Source organism: Hippopotamus amphibius, chromosome 6, assembly GCF_030028045.1.
Source record: "Hippopotamus amphibius kiboko isolate mHipAmp2 chromosome 6, mHipAmp2.hap2, whole genome shotgun sequence".
Lineage (NCBI taxonomy): Eukaryota > Metazoa > Chordata > Mammalia > Artiodactyla > Hippopotamidae > Hippopotamus > Hippopotamus amphibius.
The window spans coordinates 7,385,535-7,408,695 of NC_080191.1; the positions used below are offsets into that span (position 1 = coordinate 7,385,535).

Below are 23,161 nucleotides of genomic sequence, written 5' to 3' on the forward strand. Positions count from 1 at the left end.
CACTAGACAAACCCAGCTCCCTTCCCCATGTGCAAAGTGATAGGGGAGTCACTATTCTACACAATCACATTCACCAAAAACACGGCACACGTTTCTGGTAATACCTGTATGTCTGCTCAACTCACTTTCCTTCTCCCTGCTCTCAGCAGATGATCTCACCTCTCATCACAAAAAAACCTTTAGGTCATTAGATATAAAAGCTCTCATCGACCTGAAACAAGTAACACAAACCTACATACTGTTACATGCTATCCTTCCCTTTCTAACCGTAGAGGAGCTGTGCTTCCTGAGAAGCCTAACACTTGTGTTTTCAGACCCATTTCCTCCTGATACCTGAGGAACCTGACACTGTCAGTCTTCCCCTTTCTCTTATATACATGAGATTTTTTTTTCATTTAGTTCCCTTAAAATCAATCCCAGAGGCTTTCAAATGGTCTCAGGTATCGTCAATTTAAAAAACTCTCACTGGACCTATCATCTTCACTACTCATCCTGCTGCACAAACCGGACCCCAGCAATCACTCTTGACACCTCCCTCGCATCCAATCCAACCGAGTCCCGCCAACTTCACTTCCTTCCTTTCTTTTGAATCCTTATGCTTTTTCCTAAATGTATGTTATTCCACTGTAACCCAGGGACTAGCGTGTACCCCACTAGTCTCTGCCTGGTCTTCCACATAGGCTCTGGATCCCCTCAGGCTGCTCCTCCAACTGCAACCACAACGGTCCCTTCCCAAGGCTTTCCTGGGAACCTTTGTTCCAAAGGTACTTCCGCCAGAGACTTTGCATCTCTACCTTTTCTGTCAGCTAAGTGCTCCTTTCAATCTCTCTCTTTTGTAAATTAAAAAGTAAAATGCCTTTAAAATATTTTAACAAATATTACCTAGAATGAACAAATGTTAATATTTGGTCATACTGGCTTTGGATACTTTTTTGATAAGAAAAACACAGTACAAAGTTAATTTCTCCTTGGGTTCTTTCTTCACTTCTCTTTCCTCCCTCCTCAGAGGCAACAATTACACATTTAGTATGTCTCCTTCTAGTTTATATGTTTTTAAAAATAACGTGTTATTACATAAATTACAATACATAGTATTGCTTTGTGTAAGCTTTCAAATTACTAATACATAAATTGGATTATGATACATACAGCAACTTTCAGATAAATTCCGTGTCCCTTCCTCACCACCGTATAAACTCAAATCTTACTGTGAGAGTCCATGAAAGACCCGTACCGCTCCTTTGTTGTGTTTTTCATGTTTGTAATGTTATGTCTGTACAATTATTCTAGTAGTCATTTTCCCCACCGTTCTTAAACTCCAAGAGGGAGTTTATGCTCACGACTGAGCCTTCAGTACCAGGCACAATGCGCGCCTGGCACACAGCAGACACCCTATAATATCTCTAGAATGGAAAATTGAGTCTCTTCTGCTCCTTTGCCCTTTATTCTTCTACAGGAATACTAACTGTTCGAGTCTGAGCTCTCCCCTGTGTGTCACCTACAACTATCACATCCTGTTCATCATTTTCATATTTTCACTCCTTTTAAATTCTTTTTATGTGATTTCCTTAACTCTATCACATGTTCCTACATCACATATTATGTTTACTGTTTTGGTTATTTCTAAAGGCCAGGGCCTGGGAAATGAGTTAAGACTGCTCACAGCTTCACTTTACTCGCTCAAACAAATACTCACCAATTTCTTCCCTGGACCTGCATGCATGAGTTCCTCAGTTTTTCGAGTCAGAAGGATGACGCAGCACAGAATAAAGCCCCTCAGTCACAGACACCCTGAATCACAATTTGCTAATCACCGCTTGCCCTGGCCCTTTTAACCTACCTCTCACTTGGAGATCTTCCCCGGCTTACAGGATAGGATACTGCCTGGCAGTATGTCCTCTATGGGGACACGCCCTATTGCCCTCCTAACCATTCACACCCGAGAGACCACAGCTCTCACTGACCACTGAATGGGCCCTCAGCAACTAAAGGAGGGCAGGGTGGAGCCATAAACAACGTCTGAACGCCTCTCCAAAGGCCGCGCTCTCCTTCCTTCCTGACAAAAACACTGATTTTGTTTGGGCTCCACCAGTTCTCAAAATATGCCTCTGCACTAATCCATCTAGCACACTCTGGGGCACAATTTTAAAACCATTGATAATTTCTAGTTCTTCATCTGTGGAATCATGGAAAGGAACTAAGGGAGATGATGCCTCACACAGAAAATCGGTAGCAGAGTCAAAACCAAATCCTAAGCACTTCTAGCTCCAACTAGCTGAGAACTTTCGTACTTCCCTTACCTGAGGCTTCTGACACCTCACAGACACACCGAGGGCACGGAAGGTGAATGACCCGGAAGGCACAGTGTACCTGCCTAATTCTCACCCTTTCTGCCTCCGTGCTTACATGATAAAAGGTGTGGTGTGTGCCTTTGTAAAGCCATCTAGGACAGTTTGGAAAGCAAAGCACATTTTGCCTTTTTAAACTTCTGGTTTAATTATCCACGGAGAGAAAAATTAATTTGCTTGCTATTTTTTACCACATCTCCTCAATGATAAAGACTTCTCTGACATAAGGAATATACACAGTATTATAAAATGTAGCTACATTTTACACATTCTAGTCTTTTATGTATTCTCCCAAACGATTAGGAAATCATTTCAGACTCAAAATTATTTCTCATGAGATGCCGGATATAAGTCCCCCCCAAGCCACACTGCTCTCTCTCTCCTTCTACCAGAGAGGCTGAGAAGCTAAACCTTTGCATTCCTAGCTTCCATCAGCGTGAAGAGGCCACACAACACGTCTAGTCAGTAGGGTGTAGGGGACATCTGTTGGGTGGGGCTTCCAGGAGAGCGTTTGCTGTTTCTGGACTTAGCTGTCAAGGAGACTTTTCCCCTTCTGCTTTTCTCTTTAGAAAGTGAGGGTGGTGTCTGGAGGTGCTGGAGCCATGCTGAGGCAGGCTGCAGTGAGATGTCAAGCAAGGGTGAAAGCATTCCAAAAACAACATGCCTACAAGCCTTGCTGTTTTCTATTTTATTTCATCAACCTGCCACATTATGTAATCATCTGTGCATATACTCTAATGAATCGAACATGTATTTATTACATACTAACACTCTACCAAACATTACAGAAGACAAACGAACTTCAATCACAGCCCCTGGCTTGTGAAGCTTCCAGCCTAATCAGGGAAGCCTGGGGACAGACACGTGGTACATCACTAAGTATCACAGACATGTCTTCTCTCCTGCTCCCCTCGAGCAGGAAGGAATAATAGGAGTGAAACTACAGAGGTTAGAAAAGCCACATGTGTGAGAAGACAGTCAGACACCACAGCGCCGCCCGCCTCCCCAGCCACCCCCCGTCCTGACCATCAGCATTTTGTGCAGATCCTCCTCGAAGGCGTCAATGTTGCAGTCGGTCTTCTCCGGGTGGTCCAGGACCCGGTGCAGCATGAACTGGTAGTACTGCTTCATCAGAAGGCCGCCCTTCAGCACCTCCTTACACTCTCTCACCAGCTGCAAGACAACAGGCACAAGTTCTACCATTTCACACGTTCTGACCAGATTATCTGTCAGTTTTCACACCTTTCCCACATAAATACTCAAAAAACTCAGGAAAACAGAACCTTGCCTCTGAAAACCCCAAAATATTTTCCAGATTCTTTATCAGTTCATTTCACATAAATATCTTAGTAATGTCAACTGAATAATTAAAATAAAACAAATCACTGAAAATAAAAGTATTTAATATTACAACATGAATACACAAAGAAAATATATAGGCAGAAAACTGATTTGTTAAAATATATTCTTCTACAAATAAATTTTTATAGAAAACAAATTCTACAGAAAAAGATCTATTTTTCTACTAGCTTACATCATAAGACAAGGGATACAAGAGACTGGCCATTTTTAACCAGTATATGTGAATAAAGATTCACATATACTTACATACCGCAGAGCCTGGTGGCCTTTAATAATTTAGTATAGTTTACCTACTGTGATTTGTGGCTTTTACCATCAAAAAACGCTAATAATTATAAGAACAAACACACCTAAGATTACTATGATGAAATTAAATGGAAGTCAAGACGGAAAAAATGAAAGAAAACAAAAGGATGAGTGAAGCCGCCCTGTGGAGGCCCAGGAGGTACTGTGGGATGGGAGGGAAGTGAAGTGAGAGGACCTGTACAGTCCTTCCCTCAATAAACACACGGGTCACACGCCCTCAAATTCTAACCAGCAGGGACTGTGGGACAAGGTCACAGTTACATTAGTTTTAAGGTACATTAATCAAGACACAAAAGGAACCACAGTGCTGCTACAGGGAAAGTAAACCAGTGCAAACTTTCCAGAATCTAAAAATGTATGACTCGCTAGTTAATTTTTACATTTTATACTCAAGCAATAATCAGAGATGCAGACTAAAATTTTTATACAAATGTATCTATCACAATATTATTCAAAACAACGATGGGGACTGGATAAGTTATGATGCACTTATATGGTAGAACACTAATGCAGTCATTTAAAATCTTATTTCTGAAAAATACTTAAGGGTGAAAACTCATATTCTTCTCTTTTCTTTTTTAAATTATATGTGTAGAAAGTATGTACATACAGAAAAACAAATGTATAGAAATACACCAGAATATTACAGTGGTTCTGCCTAAATGGCAGAATAAGAGGATAACTTTCATCTTTGTATCATTTTCTGTATTTTTCAAATTTTATAAAATATACATGGATTGCTTTTATAACAAGACTCCCTTCAAAATGGTTTAAAAATAATTACCCACAATAAAACAGCAACGGCTAGAGTTAAATCTATTAAAAGTGTTAACATAAATATCTGTTAAAGATGTCACTTAGGTGCTTATAGCTGAACCTGAATCCATTAAAGCCAAAATTTCTATTTTATTTTTACTCTAGTAATGCTACATTAATCCAAGTATTGATTTTTTACTTTTCAAAATGTTTTAACATAAATTACTGTTTAATCCTTACAACAGCCCCGTTAGTAAAAGGTAAACTCCCCCTTGTTTTGTCAGGTTATAGTCCTGAGTACGTACTTGTTTTGTGCAGAGGGGAGGTAAGTATTTTACCAGAACTTCCTAAATAACTGCTGCAATACGAAAGACAAGTGAAAAGTGTGGCCCACGTGGACAGAAGGACAGTAACCAGAACCAAGGTGGTGAGAAGGAAGTAGCGCGAAGGTGGACACGGAGCTGGGGCTGGGGCCGGATGGGAAGGGCAGTGATGACGGTGAGGCACAGGGCTCCACCTCCAGTTCCACTAGTCACCCGGCTCCACACCTAACTAAACAAACAATGACAAGGCCTATTGCACACCTCTTGCACTGCCTGTCCTTCCAGCCTGCACTCATCCCCTCTGCACATCTTGCCATTCAGAGCCAAGGAGCTCCTGGCCCTTCAAACTCCATGGTGATGGACAAGCACAGCCCACAAAAAATACAGCAACTGTTTTTCATCAAAATTTGAAATGGTTATTTTATATAGTGCATGCCAATACAGTACTATCATACGGCATAAACATAAACACTCTTCAGCACTCACTCTGATAGATACAACTGCTTCTAGTCATTTCTCTGTTATCCTTGGAGTAGCATAATCCCTAGAAAATCTCACTCAACATTAATAATAACTAAGAAAGCAGAAGTTGTCATTATTGTCTAAGGCATACACGTGCCTAAGCGAGCAAAATGTCCAAAGACATCCCGCCCCTGCATACTGCAGACATTTACCTGCTACACACAGCTTAAAAAGAACAAAAAAATAAATCTAAGAATTTAAACTATTTCTTATGAATGAATTTTAAGTTTCCAGTCTTCAAAGACTGATGGTAATAGGATACAGAGGGTCGTATTAGCACCATACTTTTTACCCTCTTAGAATGAGGAAGTGGAAGATAGAAAAGTGGAACTACCATCTCATCTTTGAAGACTGAATGGAAAAAAGGACATTCTAAATTACTCTAAAAAGAGCAGCTTAAAAACACTAACATACACCTATTTTCACTATTTGCAAAAACTAGGAGGAGAATCCTAAAAAAGAAAATTCTGAGCCTGTAGAAAAATATAATAAGTGCTCAATATGTTTAAACAGTCTTTGGAAAACAAACCTGCTTAATACTCAAGAGAGATGGTTCTCCAGCAGGTCTCTGTTCCAACCTTAACTTGAGACATTCGTGTATGACATTCAGCAGGACTCGACAGAGGACTAAGAAGGCAGGTTCGAATGAAGGTAAATCCATGGACTCCAGCTCATCCCAAGACACAGTGCTGCACTTCTGCTCCGAGGAAGGCGGCGTCTTGGACAGCTGCACGTAATCGGAACCCCACGTGGGATCCAGAAATTCAGAAAACTGTAACACAAATTCAACAAAGCTTAAGAGAGCATCCAGGAGAACCTCCTTAAGTTGCAGTTATAAACTATTACTCTCTATAGTTTGCGGACAAACCTATGAAAATCATAATTTTACAGGAAAAATAATCTTGAGAATAATTCGCCACTTTTCAACACAGAAAAAAGATCTGAAATGAAACTAATATTTTTATCAAAAAAGCATAGTAGAAGAATCAAGTTCACCTTTTTCATCATCTTTTTTTATCATATTTAAAATAATCAGAGCATTTAATTTTAAGCTTATACACAGTATTATCCACAACTACCTCTAGACAGAGAAAACCAGAGAATTATTAAATTTGAGAAAAGATTACAAAAGTAGGTAGCCATTTTTGCAAACAAAAACTAGTGGGTTCAACCAAGTCTTTTATCCATTTTTTCTCTTGAGCTATTCCAAAGGAGGCTGAAAGAAAAAAATTCATAGAATTAACCTGGCTGGTCCAAATGAAATCTGTTATTTGATGTTTCCTGGGAAGCCTACCATTACTCATGCATTCATACAGTTATCCTCACCAAATTCCTCATGCTTTTTCCCATAAAACAGCAGATTAGGAGCTTTCTCAGCGTTCTTACACCTCTGGCAACATCATTCTCACCAATCATTCAAAGACCTTGCTTTCTTCTTTTATTGAGAAAACTGAAGCCATCAAAATTTGAAAATCTCAACTTTTCTTCAACTTCAGACATCACCAATTATAGCTATCCTGCCTCCAAATGTCATTCATATCTGTGCTCCGTCATTTAGTGAACTCTTAACTGGTCTCCGCCACTCACATTCTTTTATGTGCAACACATTTTTTAATTTAAATTAATACATACTTTAGTTTCCCATAAACGGGCAAGAATTTCTAAAATAGCTGCATAATTTTAAAAAATGATCACTTGTGATCAATGTGGTCAGGGTTAAGACATGTCTGTTTAAAAGCTTTAGGCACTATAAATGCTTGTTTCTTCTGGTGTGGAGAATGACATCAGATGAAACGTTTATTTAGAGGTCTACAAAATTCAGCGACCTTTCTAGGATAAAATTCTGAAGAATTCTTTTGGCATCCTCTGTCGTTTCAGCCTGCTGACCCATCAGCTGCAGGCTCCCTGGGAAGGGACAATCCCTCCTTCTCAACAACTGCAAGACGACACCGCCTGGAGATGCAGCGGCCAGGCCCACACAGCTGCCGAGGAGCAGCATTCCTGCTGCTGCTGCTGCCTGGGCCGTCAACCCCTGCCCAGACAAAGAGGAACAGACATTAAAAAAACTCCTGAGCATGGAAGCGGGAACAGCAGTTTTAACTGGGGACACCAAGATGAAGCATCAGAAAAGCTGACACTGATTTAATGTAGGACACAGGAGAGAACAACAAAAATACTACTGTAAGATTTCATTAAAGTCCTTTGGGGGAAGAAAAAAATTCAGACCAAGATTTCTGAAACAAATTCCATAAAGACTGAAAAATACAATGAATGCTGTCAAAATCTGAATTAATAATTTAGAAATTAACTGCAGAGATGATCACTATAACCCAGAGCAAAAGAAAAAGGCATAGAAATTTTGAGTGAAAAATAAGAGGCCTGGAAGGCAGATCTAGGCGCTCTAACATAAGAGTAACAGGAGTTCCAGAAAGAACAAAAGGAAGAGGTGGAGGAGAGCTTTTTGCACAGTCAAGATAACACTAATATATGAAGAAGGAAAAAACCTCTCTGAATAGGGAAGAACTCAAAGTACATTCATTTACTTCTCCAAAAAACCACCTGAGGAAGAACATGAGAGTCTAGTCAAATGAAAACTGGATCAGAATAAAGATCTCAAGACAGGAAAAGAAAAATGCCCAAGCAAATGAGAAGCCGTGAACCTAGAAGAACATATATAGGCAGATACAAATCCATGATGATAACTTGCTTAAGGACTGTAATGCGAGTTTTAACAAGGAATTTTGGGAACTGAAAAAAATAAAAAAGCATACTGTAAGGAGAAACCTGGATCTTAAATTCCCAATTATTTTAATAAAACACAGAGGGGGAGAAGGGCAATAAGGTGCAAGAATGGCCTATTTGTCATTATTTCATTGCAGTGAGAAACAGAGTATTAAATATGGTATAAAATCCCTGATCAATCCAGCCAAACTGAGAAGACTCAATAACGTAGATTCATTAATAAAAACGCAGTGTAATTACAATCATACTCCCAATGGCATTTTGTGTGGATTAATAAATTCATTAGGGACTTCCTAGGTGGTGCAGTGGTTAAGAATCCACCTGCCAATGTAGGGGTCACGGATTAGATCCCTGCTCCAGGAAGATACTACATGCCGCGGAGCAACTAAGCCTGTGTGCCACAACTATTGAGCTGCGCTCTAGAGCCCGTGAACCACAACTGTTGAGCCTATGTGCCGCAACTACTGAAGCCCACATGCCTAGAGCCCGTGCTCTGCAACAAGAGAAGCCACAACAATGAGGAACCCATACACCACAACAAAGAGTAGCCCCCACTCGCCGCAACTAGAGAAAGCCCGTGTGCAGCAACGAAGACCCAATGCAGCCGATAAATAAAATAATAAATTTATTTTTTTTTAAATTCACTAAATAAAAATCATGTGGAAGAAAGTAACGTACGAAATTAAAAATTTTTGAAAAGAACACATGGCAACAGAAAAGTACTGGCACAGCAATAAACACAGCAACAGAACAGAGAAACATATTCAATTACTTATGATAATTTAGAATATAAAAAAGGTAGGCAATTCAAGAAGATGGAAAGTAAGAGATAATCCAATGAGTATTTTAGGGAATTAAATAAAGAACAGTTACATCCTTCCCTTACCCTATACACTTACACCTCACATTATTACAATGAATCATTTTTTAAATTATGTGGCTATTTTAGAAATTTTTGCCTGTTATGAGAACCTGAGTTGTCCCTCGGTGTCCACGGGGGATTCATTTCAGGCCCCCTGCTGATACCAAACTCCCTTACGTAAAATGGCGCAGTGTGGTCGGCCCTCACTGTCTGTGGATCGCAGCCATGGACTTCAATATGATCCACGGTTGATCGAATCCACAAATGAGGAGCCTGTGGGTATGGAGGGCCAACTGCACGTATTAATGTAATACAAAAATATACGTTGAACCTATACATTTCGAAAAAGATTCCAAACATATTAAAACCTAAACACAGAGCTATACGTTAGGTTAAACCATATAGAATTACCATTTTAGTTGGTCAAAAATGATTAAGTAGTGGCAATTTAATACAGTTGTCAACATAATAAAAATAATTCTGAAATGCCAGCCAGGGTAGCAAGGTTTCAATTTCCCTTAGTTGCCCCACAAAAACAGAACTAACACAACAAAACCAAAACTCCATGAAACATTAACAATAAAACCAGATGAGAGATACCTTCATGAAACCCAAAATAGAAAGGGTGGGGGAGAAACCGGATAGTCCCCAGACCCACGGGATAGCTCACACCCACACCCCACACCCCAGCAGTACCCCCGATCCCTATCAGCACGTGCGCTGGGGAAACAGGATACACAGGGTGTCTGATGGGGCTAAAGGGACAAACTCCAAAATTACCAACGAATACTCAATGGAAAGTTCACTGCTTTCATTCGAGGACTTCATGACACTGGAAGTGACTGTGTCACAAATCCTGAGTGAAGCCGATGGGTGGGCAATGAGGTCTGCAGGGGCTGAAGTCATTTAGGCCCCCAAAACTCTTAAAACTCTGTCAAAATTTCCTTCCAGGACAAAGCTCCACACCCAGAAGAAACTGCTGGAGTGAAATCCGACTGACCAGTAAAGGACAACATAGCTAAAGCAAAGAGAAAGGCCAGGAAAAGGGGGAGAGGAACATAGCCAGGAGATTTCAAAAAATAAGAGGCATATTTCTTAACAGCTCAGAAGAGAGAGCTCAAAGCTATAAACCTAAACATTTTCCTTGCTCTCTCTTTCCTTAAAGTTCATGAAAACAAATATCACATTTAAAAATGAACAACAGAAACGGATCATGTTAGACTCCAATACAAGGTTATTTTAAGCTGAGAGCGAATAAGGAGCAGGATAACCCTGCAGACAAGGAAAGCAGGGAAAGACATGCCCACTAAACAGATGCGACGGTGCCTGGCTCTCAAAATAAGCTGAGAGAAATTCTTAAAATCTTAGGAAATGTAAGAGAATGATACAAATGTGAATTAGACTCACAAATGAAGTGACAGAACTCAGAAAGCAATTCTTCAAAAACTGTAAATCATTTCAAAAATAAAAAAACAAACTAGAAGGAACACAAGAGCAAATAAACAGAGGAAATGATGCCTTCACAGAAATATGAGGTTAAAAGGAAGAAAATTTTATTTAAAAAAAAAAGATTTGAAATGAAGTGAAAGAGAAGATAAGCAAAATAGATCCAAAATACATACAGTAGTGGTTCCCGGAGAAGAAATCCAAATCAGTAAAACAGAAAAAAATTAAAACATAAAGAATTGACTTGAATTTAAAAAAGCAGATAAAAACAAAACAAAACCGTGAAACTATATCTTAAAAGGGCATCACATATCAAAAATATCAATGTAGAAAAACCAACACCAAGTAAAACTGGTGGAATTTAAAGAAAGGCAATCTTTTAGGTATCCAAGTTATAAGTAAATTAATTACATAAATAAACTGTGGTTCAAGTGGGAACAAAAAAAATCATATTGTCATCAGACTTTGCAATCTCAATGATTCATGGCAAAAGACAATGAATGACATATACTAAATTTTTTCAGGGAAAGAAAATATAAGCCAAATATTTTATGGCCAGCCAAACAGACTTTCAAGTATAAATGTTGCAACCTGTTAGGAAAATCCAAAAGCTCACGAAACATTTTCATGAGCCCTTACTGAGGAATCTACTAGGGAACCAGTATCATCAACCACAATGACTCAAGGGACTCTGATACGAGATCCAAAATGAGTCTTAGAATAAAAGACCAAAACAGTATCTAAATCTACATCCTTTATCTATCTATCCTTCCTTCCTTCCTCCCTTCCTTCCTTCCTTCCTTCCATCCACCCAGCTCTCTCTCTCTCTATCCATCCACACACACTACTATAGAACTAAGACTAGGTTAGACGAGAACTGTGAGGGAAAAAGTACTGTCAACAACGGTTACACGACCTAACAAGGTAGAAACACCACAGTTATCAAAATCTGGAGAGGAAGGGGAGGGCATATGAAATGTCTTAGCATTTTATTAGAACCTAGGTTAAAAAAAAAAAAGATAACTGTAATATACTTCACAGCTGGAAACGGACAGATGACCAAAAAATGGGGGGGGAGGGGGCACACTAAGTGTATGACATAAAGACTATGAAACACTAAATGTGGGCTTGGAATCTGATATCAAGGAGTTTTTGCTATTTTTTTAGGTGTGATAATTGTATTTTGTGGTACATTTATAAAACAAGCCCTCATTTTTCATAAAAATATACTGAAGTATCTAAGGATAAAATATGATAATATCTAAGATTTTCTTCAAAGTGACATAGGAAGGTGTCAGATGGTTGTAGGTACTGGCCATGAGTTGACAACCATGGTGCTGGAATACAGATTCAAGGGGGCTCATAGTATTATTCTGTTTGTTTTGCATGTGTTTAATATTTTCCATAACACAACTGTTTTAACTATGTCAAAAGAATAAGCAAAACCTACAGGAGAAATTTTTTATAATCTTGGAGTTCACATAAAATAAGGTGACCATAAAACTATATGACTACATAAAAAAATTTTAAATTCTTTCCAGCGAAAAGCATCATAAATAAGTTTAAAGACAGTTTGGAAGAAAATATTTACAATCATAATAGAAAAATAAATAATATATATAAAACATAAATAGTTCCAACAGATCAATAATTTTAAAAAACAGAAAATGAACAAAATGAATAAAAGGAAGGTCAAAGAAGTAATGCAAGTGGGCAATAAACGATAAGTTCAATGTCACTAAAAATGAGGGAAGTTAAAGCTAAAAATAAAATTACAGATTTTACTCATTATGGTTGCAAAAATGAGGGAAAATGGGATTTCTCCTACACTTGGGGAGAGTACACATTACTACAGCCTCTTTGGAGAGCAGTTCGGCAGTCTGTAGCAAAGATTTAAATGCGCACACCCTATAACCTAGCAATTCCATTTTAATTAGCCATTCTTAGAAGAATAGACTAAGTTCATAAAAGGGTATGTACAAGAATATTTGTAGTTATATTTTTTTTATAACCATAAGTTTCCATTAAGAGTGAAATGGTTATAATCATTAGGGAAATGCAAATCAAAACCACAACGACATATCACATCACACCTGTTAGAATGGTTACTATCAAAAAAACAAGAAATAACAAGTCTTAAAGAGGATATAGAGAAAAAGGAACCCTGTACACTGCTCGGGGGATGTAAAATGGTACTACCACTATGGAAAATAGTATGGCAGGTTCTCAAAAAATTAAAAATAGAATCACCATATTATCTCCCGGGCTGCAGTCCTCATTTTACCTCAAATAAAACTAAACTCGCAACTCAAAAAAAAGAAGGATCATCATATTATGCAGCAGTCCTACTCCTGGTTATTTATCTGAAGGAAACCGTTATTAATCTGAAGGAAATGAAAACACTAACTCAAAAAGTTATATGCAACCCCATGTTCACTGCAGCATTATTTACAAAGCCAAGACATGGAAGCAACCTAAGTGCCCAATGATGAATGAATGGATAAAGAAAATGTGATATGTACACACACACGCGCGAATATTATTCAGCCATAAAAAAGAATATCCTGGCCGTTTGTGACAACATGGATGGACCTGAAGGGCATCACGCTAAGTGAAATAAGTCAGAGAAAGATAAATGCTGCATGATCTCACTTATATATGAAATAAAAAATAAACAAAAAATGAGCTCACAGACACAGAGAACAGATTCATGATTGCCAGAGGCAGAGGGCAGAATTAAAAAAAAGAGTGACATAGTTACATAAGTGATGGTATACTCATGTAATGGAATACGATGTAGTTCTTAAACGGAATTGAGATAGAGATACACACACCAACATGGACAGATCCAAAGTAGAAAATCTATGGGGAAGGCCGTCCCCACCAGTCATGGAATAAATATAGCATTATCACATGGGGGTTTTTGGAAAAAAATTATCTGTACTATATATGTGTATATATATATATATTATATAACCAAAGATACATAATTGTATAAGCACATAAAAGTTTAGACAATACAGACCAAATGACTACTCTGAGCAGGGGAAGAGGATAAACAGCAACTCTGTTTCCTTACATACTTCAATAAATGAGTAAAACAGAAGAAAGCAAACTGTTTTATAAAATGAAGGATGAGATCAAAATAGTCTTCATGTTGCCCTTCAAAAGTTAGTTTCTTTGAGTCTATACTGGGGTCAATCACCTACAGGGTCTGGTGGGGGCAGGAGATGAGTGAGCGACGGCTGGTGACGGGAAGAGAGTGAGAAATGACAGGCAGGCACTGTGCAAAGCTGGAGCAAGCATGCCAGGTGCTACCACGTGGATGCGGCCTGGTGTTGACAGGCCTCCTGGAGTTCCAAGGAAAACAAAAATCAGGATTTTCATGTGAAATCTTCTATTTTTTAAATGCTAGCCACTAAGTCAAAAAAAATTTAAAGCACTGTATAGGACAAATGTAACTTAGGGAGGCAGTATAGAGTAACGGTGAAGAGCAGGCTCTCCCGCGAGATCTTGTTTCACATCCTGGCTCGGCCATTTAATGGATGTGCAACCTTGACCGGGTTACTTGACCAACCCCCCCTCCATATATGAGTATTCAAGACCAGCTACTAGTCCTGCTGCTGCTGTCGTCATGGGGTCCGGTTCTCCATCTTTTTCATCTTACATCAAGTTTGATTCAGCTGGCTCACTGCAGTCAAAAATAATACAGTACAACTTCCTATTCTGCCTCATGTAAGTATGCTTCCTTTGAAAACAAAACCTATAGGCAAATGAGCAAGCACGTGCTTGTTATTCTGCCACTTATTCAATTAAAAAGTTCACGTATGCTGGTGAAAAAGTAAACTGGTGCAGCCACCATGGAAAACAGTATGGAGGTTTCTCAAAAAACTAAAAATAGAACCAACATATGACCCAGCAATTCCACTCCTGGGTATATATATCTGAAACAAAAACAAAAACACTAATTCAAAAAGATACATGAACCCCAATGTTCACAGCAGCACTATTTACAATTGCCAAGAGATGGAAGCAACCTAAGCGTCCATCAACAGATGAATGGATAAAGAAAATGTGGTACACACACACACACACACACTATATATATATATATATATATATATATATATATATATATCCCAGTTTCTACATGCTTTGCCCATTCTGAATATAAAAGACAACCTCTTCAAGGTTTCTTGTGCTTATGGGAAAAAAATAGCATAATTATTGTTAGATCCAAAGACAAACAATATTTCATTGGCCACTAAACTTATAGTAATTACATGATCATTCTTAACTCAAAAAAAGTATTTAATAAAGTAACCTCACATCTTCCTAGAATTTGGAGTAATATGCATGGTAATATGTAGTCAAAATCAGACAGCTACTTTTTTGTATATTACATTAAAGTATAATTTTTCATTTTATCTTTCTCTTCTAAAGACATATAAATTTCATAAGGTAAAACAAAAAGGGAGGGGCATAGAATAACCATGTCACACTCAATGGCTCAGATATTTTATGGGTATTTAACATTTTAAATGCACAAAACCCAATGAACTAGCAACACAAAGAGTGAACTTTATAGTACGCAAATTTAAAAACATCAACTAGGACAGCAAGAGAACCTCAGGATGGAATGCATACTGAGATAAATGAATCTAACTATATGACAAACGTATGCTATAACCTCACTGAAGAGGGTGAAGGAAAAAGGTGCTGACCTAACTGTGGACAACTGTGTTCTGTCTACATACCCTAAGGTCAAAGACAAAAAGAACTGTACTTACAATTAAACACTGTACTCTAGCTGGTAAATTCAGTCCTCATAGGGGTACTGGTTAGCAATTTTGAAACTACTTTACATGTCAACTAGGGTTGCACAAATACATAAATACACTGCAGGAAGGGGAGCCAGGTTTCTCACTATAAGAGAAGTAAGTTACAAACAGGGCTAGGATGAAACCTCTGGTGCTAGATTAGTGCCAGAGATCTCAGTGTGAACTCATGTTTATTTTTAACAGATAGGTAGAAAGACAGGTACAGAAGTAAACAGAGATCTGCATGTAGAAGACATACCTATACTTTCTACCTCTATCATTGAGAGGGCCTAGGAGCAATGACACCCCAACAGTCATGAATGCATTCAGTACCCAGATCTCCATTCCTAAAAATGATTCTCCAATAAAAGGAACCAGAGCTCCTTAGAGATAAGGCTGATTTCAGGATTAGAACAGGGAAAATACAAGATGATGCCAAGAAAGTGAGAAATTGCTCAAAAAGCAAAACCACACACACACAAAGGATGGGAGCATATCACAAGGATACAGAAGCCACCTGAAAGAGTTCCAATGGCTAAAGCAGGAACAATCTGAGCAACAAAATAAATAACAATAGCATTGGACTATAACCCAAAATAAAAAATTAATATTTATGAGTCCATGCTGAGATAAATTATTGAATTAAAAAATGGGAAAGAAGAGGAAAATCTTCTTTACAGAAGGATTGCTAGTGATATACATAGATACGCAGGACATCCCTGGTGGCGCGGTGGTTAAGAATCCGCCTGCCAATGCAGGGGACACAGGTTCGATCCCTGGTCCGGGAAGATCCCACATGCCTTGGAGCAATCAGGCCCACATGCCACAACTACTGAGGCTACGCATTGCAACTACTGAAGCCCATGCACCTAGAGCCTGTGCTCTGCAACGAGAAGCCACTGCAACGAGAAGCCTGTGCACCACAACAAAGAGTAGCCCCCGCTCACCGCAACTAGAGAAAGCCTGTGTGCAGCAAAGACCCAACGCAGCCAAAAATATATCAATCATTAATAAATCTTAAAAAAAATATATGTAGATACTCATTAGTGGAAGTGGAGATTAATTTCTGTCCCCTCAAGTGTGGGCTGCGCTTAGTAACTCCTTTCCGAAGAACAGAGCGTGGGCAGGAAAGACTAGTCGCTGTGGAAGAACCTGGCAGGGCCACACTAACCAAGTGATCAATGTTACCGTCAGCAGTGACAACATAAAGCCATAAGGACACTTCACCTCTGTGACACTCATATGCAAGCTCATTATTCCAGGCCAATCATGAGACAACATCAGACAAATACAGATTCGGGAACATTCTACAAGCCATCCAGGTCGTGAAAAATAAGAAAAGGCTGAGAAACTATCACAGATCAGAGGAGACAAGGAAGACACGTCAACTAAATGCAATGGAGTGGGGCCTTGATTGGATCCTGCAACAGAAAAGGGACATCAGTAGAAAAACAGAAACCTAAATCATGTCTATAAATTAGTTAACAGTATTTTGTACCGATGTCAGTGTGTTAATCTTGACAAATGTACCAGAGTTGAGTAAGATGTCAATAGTAAAGGAAGCTGCATGAAGAGCATATGAAAACTCTGTAATATCTTTGCAAGTTTCCTAAAAATCTAAAATTATTCATGATTACAAGTGTACTCAAAAAAAAAAAAAAAGAATGCAACTGCATGGAGGTAATTTTGATATGAAGGTTAAATCTTTTATATATGTTTATGTGGTTTCTTGTTTTAATCTTTAAGCTAAAATTAAACTGTAAATAACAACAAAACCCACAGCTACAGTAACTGTTGGGAAGGACACCCAGCAACTACTGGACTGAGATGATTCCTACTAATTTTTAAGGAAGGTTGGGAAGGGTTCTCTACAAGCACTATCTGACAGAGAAGGAGCAGAAATTGAAGGCTAGAAAATCTCTATCATAAAGGGACACCAACACATACGATTATGAAATGGCTATCAGATACACTCACTCTTAAGACTTTAGATCAACCAGGTTTAGATTAGAGGAATTGACATTACAGCAAAGTGAGAGAAATAAGTAGGAACAACAAGATCTTGGGACGCTGTAACTATCAAGAAAATAAGAAAACCAGGAAATAAATGAGTACGCGTGAGAAAGAACTAGGATCATCTCTGGGTCCAAAAACAAAGGGAAAAAAAAAAATGCTTTCTCTCATTTTTGACTCTTACGTTATGTTGCCCTTGCTGCCAGGAATAAAATTTTGGCCTTGTTAGTTCAGTTACTTAGATTTTCCTAAGTTTTATTTGATGGCCTGAGATTCATTTACAACAGTTTCTCTAGATAATTATTTTCGAGATTGAAACAACTGTCTAAAAAAGTGAACTTCAGAAACTAACCCATTTGTTAATCAGAGACTGTGTATGTAATTAGAAGCATGTCCTGAAAAACTGAATTTACAGAAGCTAGGGAGCCACAACGTTATCTAATTTTCAACAAACCATTAAAGCTATTTGATATTCATATTATTAAAACAATTTGCAAACAGATTTTTTTAGTATCACTAGTCGTATTTTTTCAATTTAAAGATATTAAAAAATAATAATTTTTAAAGGAAAACTGTTTTATAAAGCATGTTTACAAGCCAAGAGGAATTAAATATTAGGTATGTTATTTATAAACACAAGTTATAAGTAACAATCATAAGAAATAAAAATATAGTCATACATAAGAACAATCAAATATCATGAGTAAAATTCTTCTTTTCTACAAAATCCTTCAACTATATTCACTACTTTATCACATAAGCCGTAAAAACTGTGCAAGACAGAAGACATGTACTGGGCACAGTCCGGAGTAGTAGCTGGTCAAGATGTTTCTAACAATTAAGAATGAAAAGAAAATTGTCCTCAAACCTAAAAGGTTATCCACTGCTTAAAATGCATGTCCTTAAAAATGTATGATTATTTGGCAGAGATTAAAAGGTAAAATACATGTAAAAAATAAAAATATAGACTTGTCTAGCCCTTACTGACCTACAGTTAGCTTCAAGGGGAAAAAAAAATGTAACAAAACTTCGAAAAAAATAATAGTTTATATTTGACTTGTATAGCATTTTACCATTTATACAAATATCTTTTAAAGCCTCACAACAACCCTGTGAGGTAGGTAGGAAGGAAAGCATTATTATACCCATTTTACAGATGTGAAGACTAAGGGTCAGAAAGATTAAGTCATTGACAAAGTTACATGCTGAGAAAGAGCAGTGTCAAGGAATGGAATCCAGTTATTTGGCTTCAAAATGTGGCTCTTTCCCGGACACACTTAGTAAAAAGACTAAACCAAAATGAACCCAGAAGGGGAGTATACATACATTCATCTACATACATATACATACACTTTCTCTTACAGAAATTATGTTCCTGAAATAGGAATAAGAATAAAGTCTTACTTTCCCATTGAGTTAATTATAATTCTGGAGGCTTATTTTATTAGTCTGGATTAATCTCCAATACAGAAGAATTTTAGCTCTTGGTTACTCTTTCACTATTTGACAAACACAACATTTTATAAACCAAAACTTAAAACAAGAGGGGCTTCTGTACTTCATTTTCTTTGAAAAGTAAACAATCTCAAATAATTCTAATAAACATCTTTAATTCACACACTTTGAATTTGTATGTATTTCATTTTTTCTACAACAAGCATAATTTTTTCATTCAGTTAAATCTCAACAGGTCAAACCCAAGGAATACAACTTTGCTAGGAATTCAAAACTACGGGCTACCTGCTACTGTCTTTTTCCAATAAGTGTTCTAATAGAAAATGTAGTGCACTCATTCTCAATCTTTTTCTTGCTCCACACATCTAAGGAATGAAAGCTCTCCTGTTAGCAACAGCGATTCCCTGCCACAGAGGGTCCAGAGGGGAGAGGAAGACAGTCTGGGGGAGGGAATGTAAAGCAGTTTTAAGAAGCCCCGACACGCCTCCCTGAGTTTTCACCGCAAGCCCCTCTCCTATGAGAGCCAATGAGTCAAAAATGAGGTCCTAATGCTAGGGCTTTTTCATTGATATTACTTCAAAAATAGTCCCTCATAATAAAAATCAACAGACTCTGTCCTGTCCATAGGTGTCCTGGTTGGAACCTAACCACTCTCCAGCCAAAAACCTAAAGTAAGCTACTCACCATGTGTCAAATCTTTATTACGTATCTAGTTTTGCTTTACTGACTTTGAAACTTCCACTATAATAAGTTCTTATTATAAAATAGTTATTCATGGGCCAAGAGGGAAAACGTCATTTGCCCTAATAAAAAGATGTACATAAAAAATCAGAGTTAAAATACTGCTCAAAGAAAATTCATTTTTGAGATTTTTAATCAAAATAATACTCAAAGTAAACTAACCTCTTACAGCTACACAATACTAATTCATTCTGCAAACATCTTGCTATATTATGTGAACGCCTGACCCCTTCTCCTTTGGGTTCATGATCTGGCCATCAGATAAAACTTAAAATCCTGCAAGTTCGGATTCTCTTCCAATGTTTCCCATCGTATAGAATACCTTATGTTTTATCACCTCTGACTCTGAAGCAAGCCAGACTGTGTAATAAACTAAAGTTTAAAAAAGTAAAAGTATATACATATTTATGTGTATAGCTATTAAAATTCAGAATCACAGCCTAACTCAGGTAACTAGGAATCTCCAAGATCTGGACGCTTCTGCTTTTAGCCAGATGAATGTGCCAACTCACCACAACAAAAAACTGCTTACACTCTTTCACTCTCAAGAACAATATCCAACAATACGCCCCTTTCTAGTTTCACCACGCTTAATGGTAAAGAATTTCTGAGATATCTAGCTATTAAAACCAAATCTGTACTATTTTCAAATCGATTCCTCTAGTAGACATATTCCTCTCACAAAAATCTCACATACTGAAACATATATTTCATAATAACACTTTCCTTAAACTTTCATCACCTACGCTAAACACTTTAACCTTACCAGATCGTGTGGACTTCTTCCCTTTGATCATTCTTAGCCTTCTCTATAATTCACAGCTCTTTAAAATCCAGTCACCAAAACTGGACATGCTACTCAAAAGGAAGTAAACTACTGCAAAGAATAGAGAAAGAACTATATCCATGACCCTGGATGCCATACTCATTTAAAAATATTTTAGCATCATGTTGACTTTTTCACTGACTCACATTCAGCTTGTGGTCACCCATGATTGTGGCTTTCTTCCCTCTTTATTTATACCTAGCCTGTCCTTCTCCATTCTATATTTAAATCGTTGGATTTTTTTCCCCTCCACACACTTAATTCACTCAGTTTCATACAGTTTTCATAGATCCCTTTTCCCATTTATCACACTACTTTATAGAAACGTTTAAATCTACAATTAACAATAACTACCATTTATGCCTTAAAAATATTAAGACTACGAACACAATTTTGTAAATCCACTATACTTCAATTAAAAACAAAAATCAAGACCATGAAAGTACATATTATACATAACACAACATACGCTGTAATTTACAAATAATAGCAGAACTAAGGGCAAGATCATACTATCGCCTACTGGAAACCTACCTCCACTGGACGGTCACTCTTTACCAGTGCTATACGTGCCCTTTGCAGGGAACCATCCATCAGCTTGTGAAGTCTTAAAATTAACTTTCTTAACCCCATCTGCTTCAGTGCTTTGTCTACAAATGGTCTATAAATAGAAGTCAGACAATGTCTACTAAAGCCTGCTTCTGTGCTGCAGTCTGGTGTTCCCCAGCCAACAGAATCATCCTCAGATTCAAGCCTCTCGAGCTTAGTTACGCAATCCTGTGACTGGATGTTGAAACTGTTGTCAGTGGGCTGCCTGCTTTCTGGTACCCTTGGGTCAGAGGTTTGTTCTTCTTCACTCTCATCCGCACTACTTTCCAGCTCTTTCAATTCTCCTTCTGTGTCATTGCCCTCATCTTCGGGCTCATTGCCTTTGGATGATCGAGGGGAAGGGATTTCAAACACTGGCCAGCCAATGTCTGACAAATTCTTGATGCCCAAAACAGTGCCCATAATCCTTAATTTCTGATTTAAGTCTTTCGTGATGTTTAACCACAAACAGAGTGCCTGCACCCTGTCCTGGAAGTCTTTTGCAGCGTATTTTTCATAGTCCTTCTGAAGAGCCTGCAACGATGGGTAAAGTGCCTCTATGTACTCCAGCAGCTCCATGATCCGTTTGACCTGCTCAAATGACACCCTCTGGCGCTGGAGATGCTCGTGGTATGTTGAGTAACCCACAATCTTCGTCCCATGAGGGGCTCTGCACTGCCCTTCTACCGAAGTACCATTAAAACTAGCTCCATTTCTAACAAAGGCAAAGTTCCCATAATTCACTTTGAAAGTAAGGATTTCATTGATAATATCTGGGATGGCTTGACGGGCTGTATATAAAAAGAAGTCCTGGTCGTTAATGGTCCGTCCTGCGTGCCAGGCTTGTAGCTCTAACCAGATCAGTTCATTAGATCGGTTAAACCAGAAAGCAGATGTATTTTCCTGTCCTCTTTGCTCCCTGTCCTTCTTCTTTGAGACTGAGGTAAGCTTTAGCAGAAGTCGTAGAGTTTCAAAAAATTTTAAGCGATCTGCTGGACAGTCAGTCCTAGAAGTCTGGCGTGCAGTTCTGGCTATCGGCATGGGCACAGACACCGGAAGCTTAGCATTGCTGCAGCCAAGACTGAGGTAAGGCTTATTGAGATCCACATCTGGAATTGATTTTTTGGGCAAAGACCCACCCACTGAGTCCAACATGAACGAGCACTGCACGTTTTTCTTATGATCCCGCTCTGTCGTCCGAAGAGCTGCTCGGATCTTTTTCTCCTGCTTATAGCTGTATTCTTCCACATTCTCCACCGTTTTTCCAGTGTCTTTATGTGGAGGTTGGTTTGGGGCACTCATTTTTTCTGTTAACAAAAAAAGCAGAACATTATGTTACTCTAAAATGTTAAGTTATTCTCAATATTTCAATAAGACTTGATATTCACATGTACTTATATTTTCAGACTATTATTGAAAAAATAATCATACCATTATTAAGAGAATACACACACACATACACACACAACATTTCTCTCTAAAGTTTTAAAAAGGTTTTACCCATTTTCCCTGTTGCATAATACTAGGTACATTCTCCAATATTCTCCATTACTAACCTAAAACCATCTGTTTACCTCTTTACCTCCAGCTGGTCAAATCTTCACAAGTCATCACCTTAAACTAAAGAAGGGAGAGATATGATGGCAGATCTGACAGAAACCTGATTTAGAGAACACATCTGATTCCTGCCTTTGCCATGAACTAAAGTATCAACTCAGAGCAAATCAGTTAAGTTTTCTGGGTTACTTTTCTCATTTGTAAATTCAAGTAGATTGAAGAAAGAACCCTTCAGGCACCTTAAGATTATTCTCATAAAACACTGAAAGACAGATAAGCAAAAATGTTTACCTTAATTTATTCTATTCCTTGATTTCTTCTTTGCCACAAACAGATGAACAATAACATTTTAAATTTAACATTAAGAAAACTGAAGACATATAGCCTGATTTAGTATAATTTCCCTAGTCTATTATACTGACACATAAAACTATTCAAAATTAATGCAAAGAAAGTAAATATCACACTTTTCCTTCAAACAACTATAAAAGTTC

The 23,161-nt window shown here is 38.0% G+C and overlaps 1 protein-coding gene across 10 annotated transcripts in view; it reads right to left on the reverse strand.

The window, feature by feature from the left end:
• Nucleotides 1–23,161, reverse strand: part of MAP3K4 (mitogen-activated protein kinase kinase kinase 4) — a 102,657-nt gene that overhangs the window by 39,592 nt on the left and 39,904 nt on the right. For all 10 annotated transcript variants that reach the window (XR_009054289.1, XR_009054290.1, XM_057738683.1 and 7 more), the window contains 3 exons: nucleotides 21,057–22,417; nucleotides 6,147–6,389; nucleotides 3,375–3,521 (listed from right to left, as the gene is read on the reverse strand). Coding sequence is in view for 8 of the 10 variants with exons in the window: in XM_057738683.1 (XP_057594666.1) it covers nucleotides 3,375–3,521; nucleotides 6,147–6,389; nucleotides 21,057–22,417 (1,751 nt within the window). In the remaining 2 variants the exon portion in view is untranslated. The remainder of the gene's footprint in view (nucleotides 1–3,374; nucleotides 3,522–6,146; nucleotides 6,390–21,056; nucleotides 22,418–23,161) is intronic.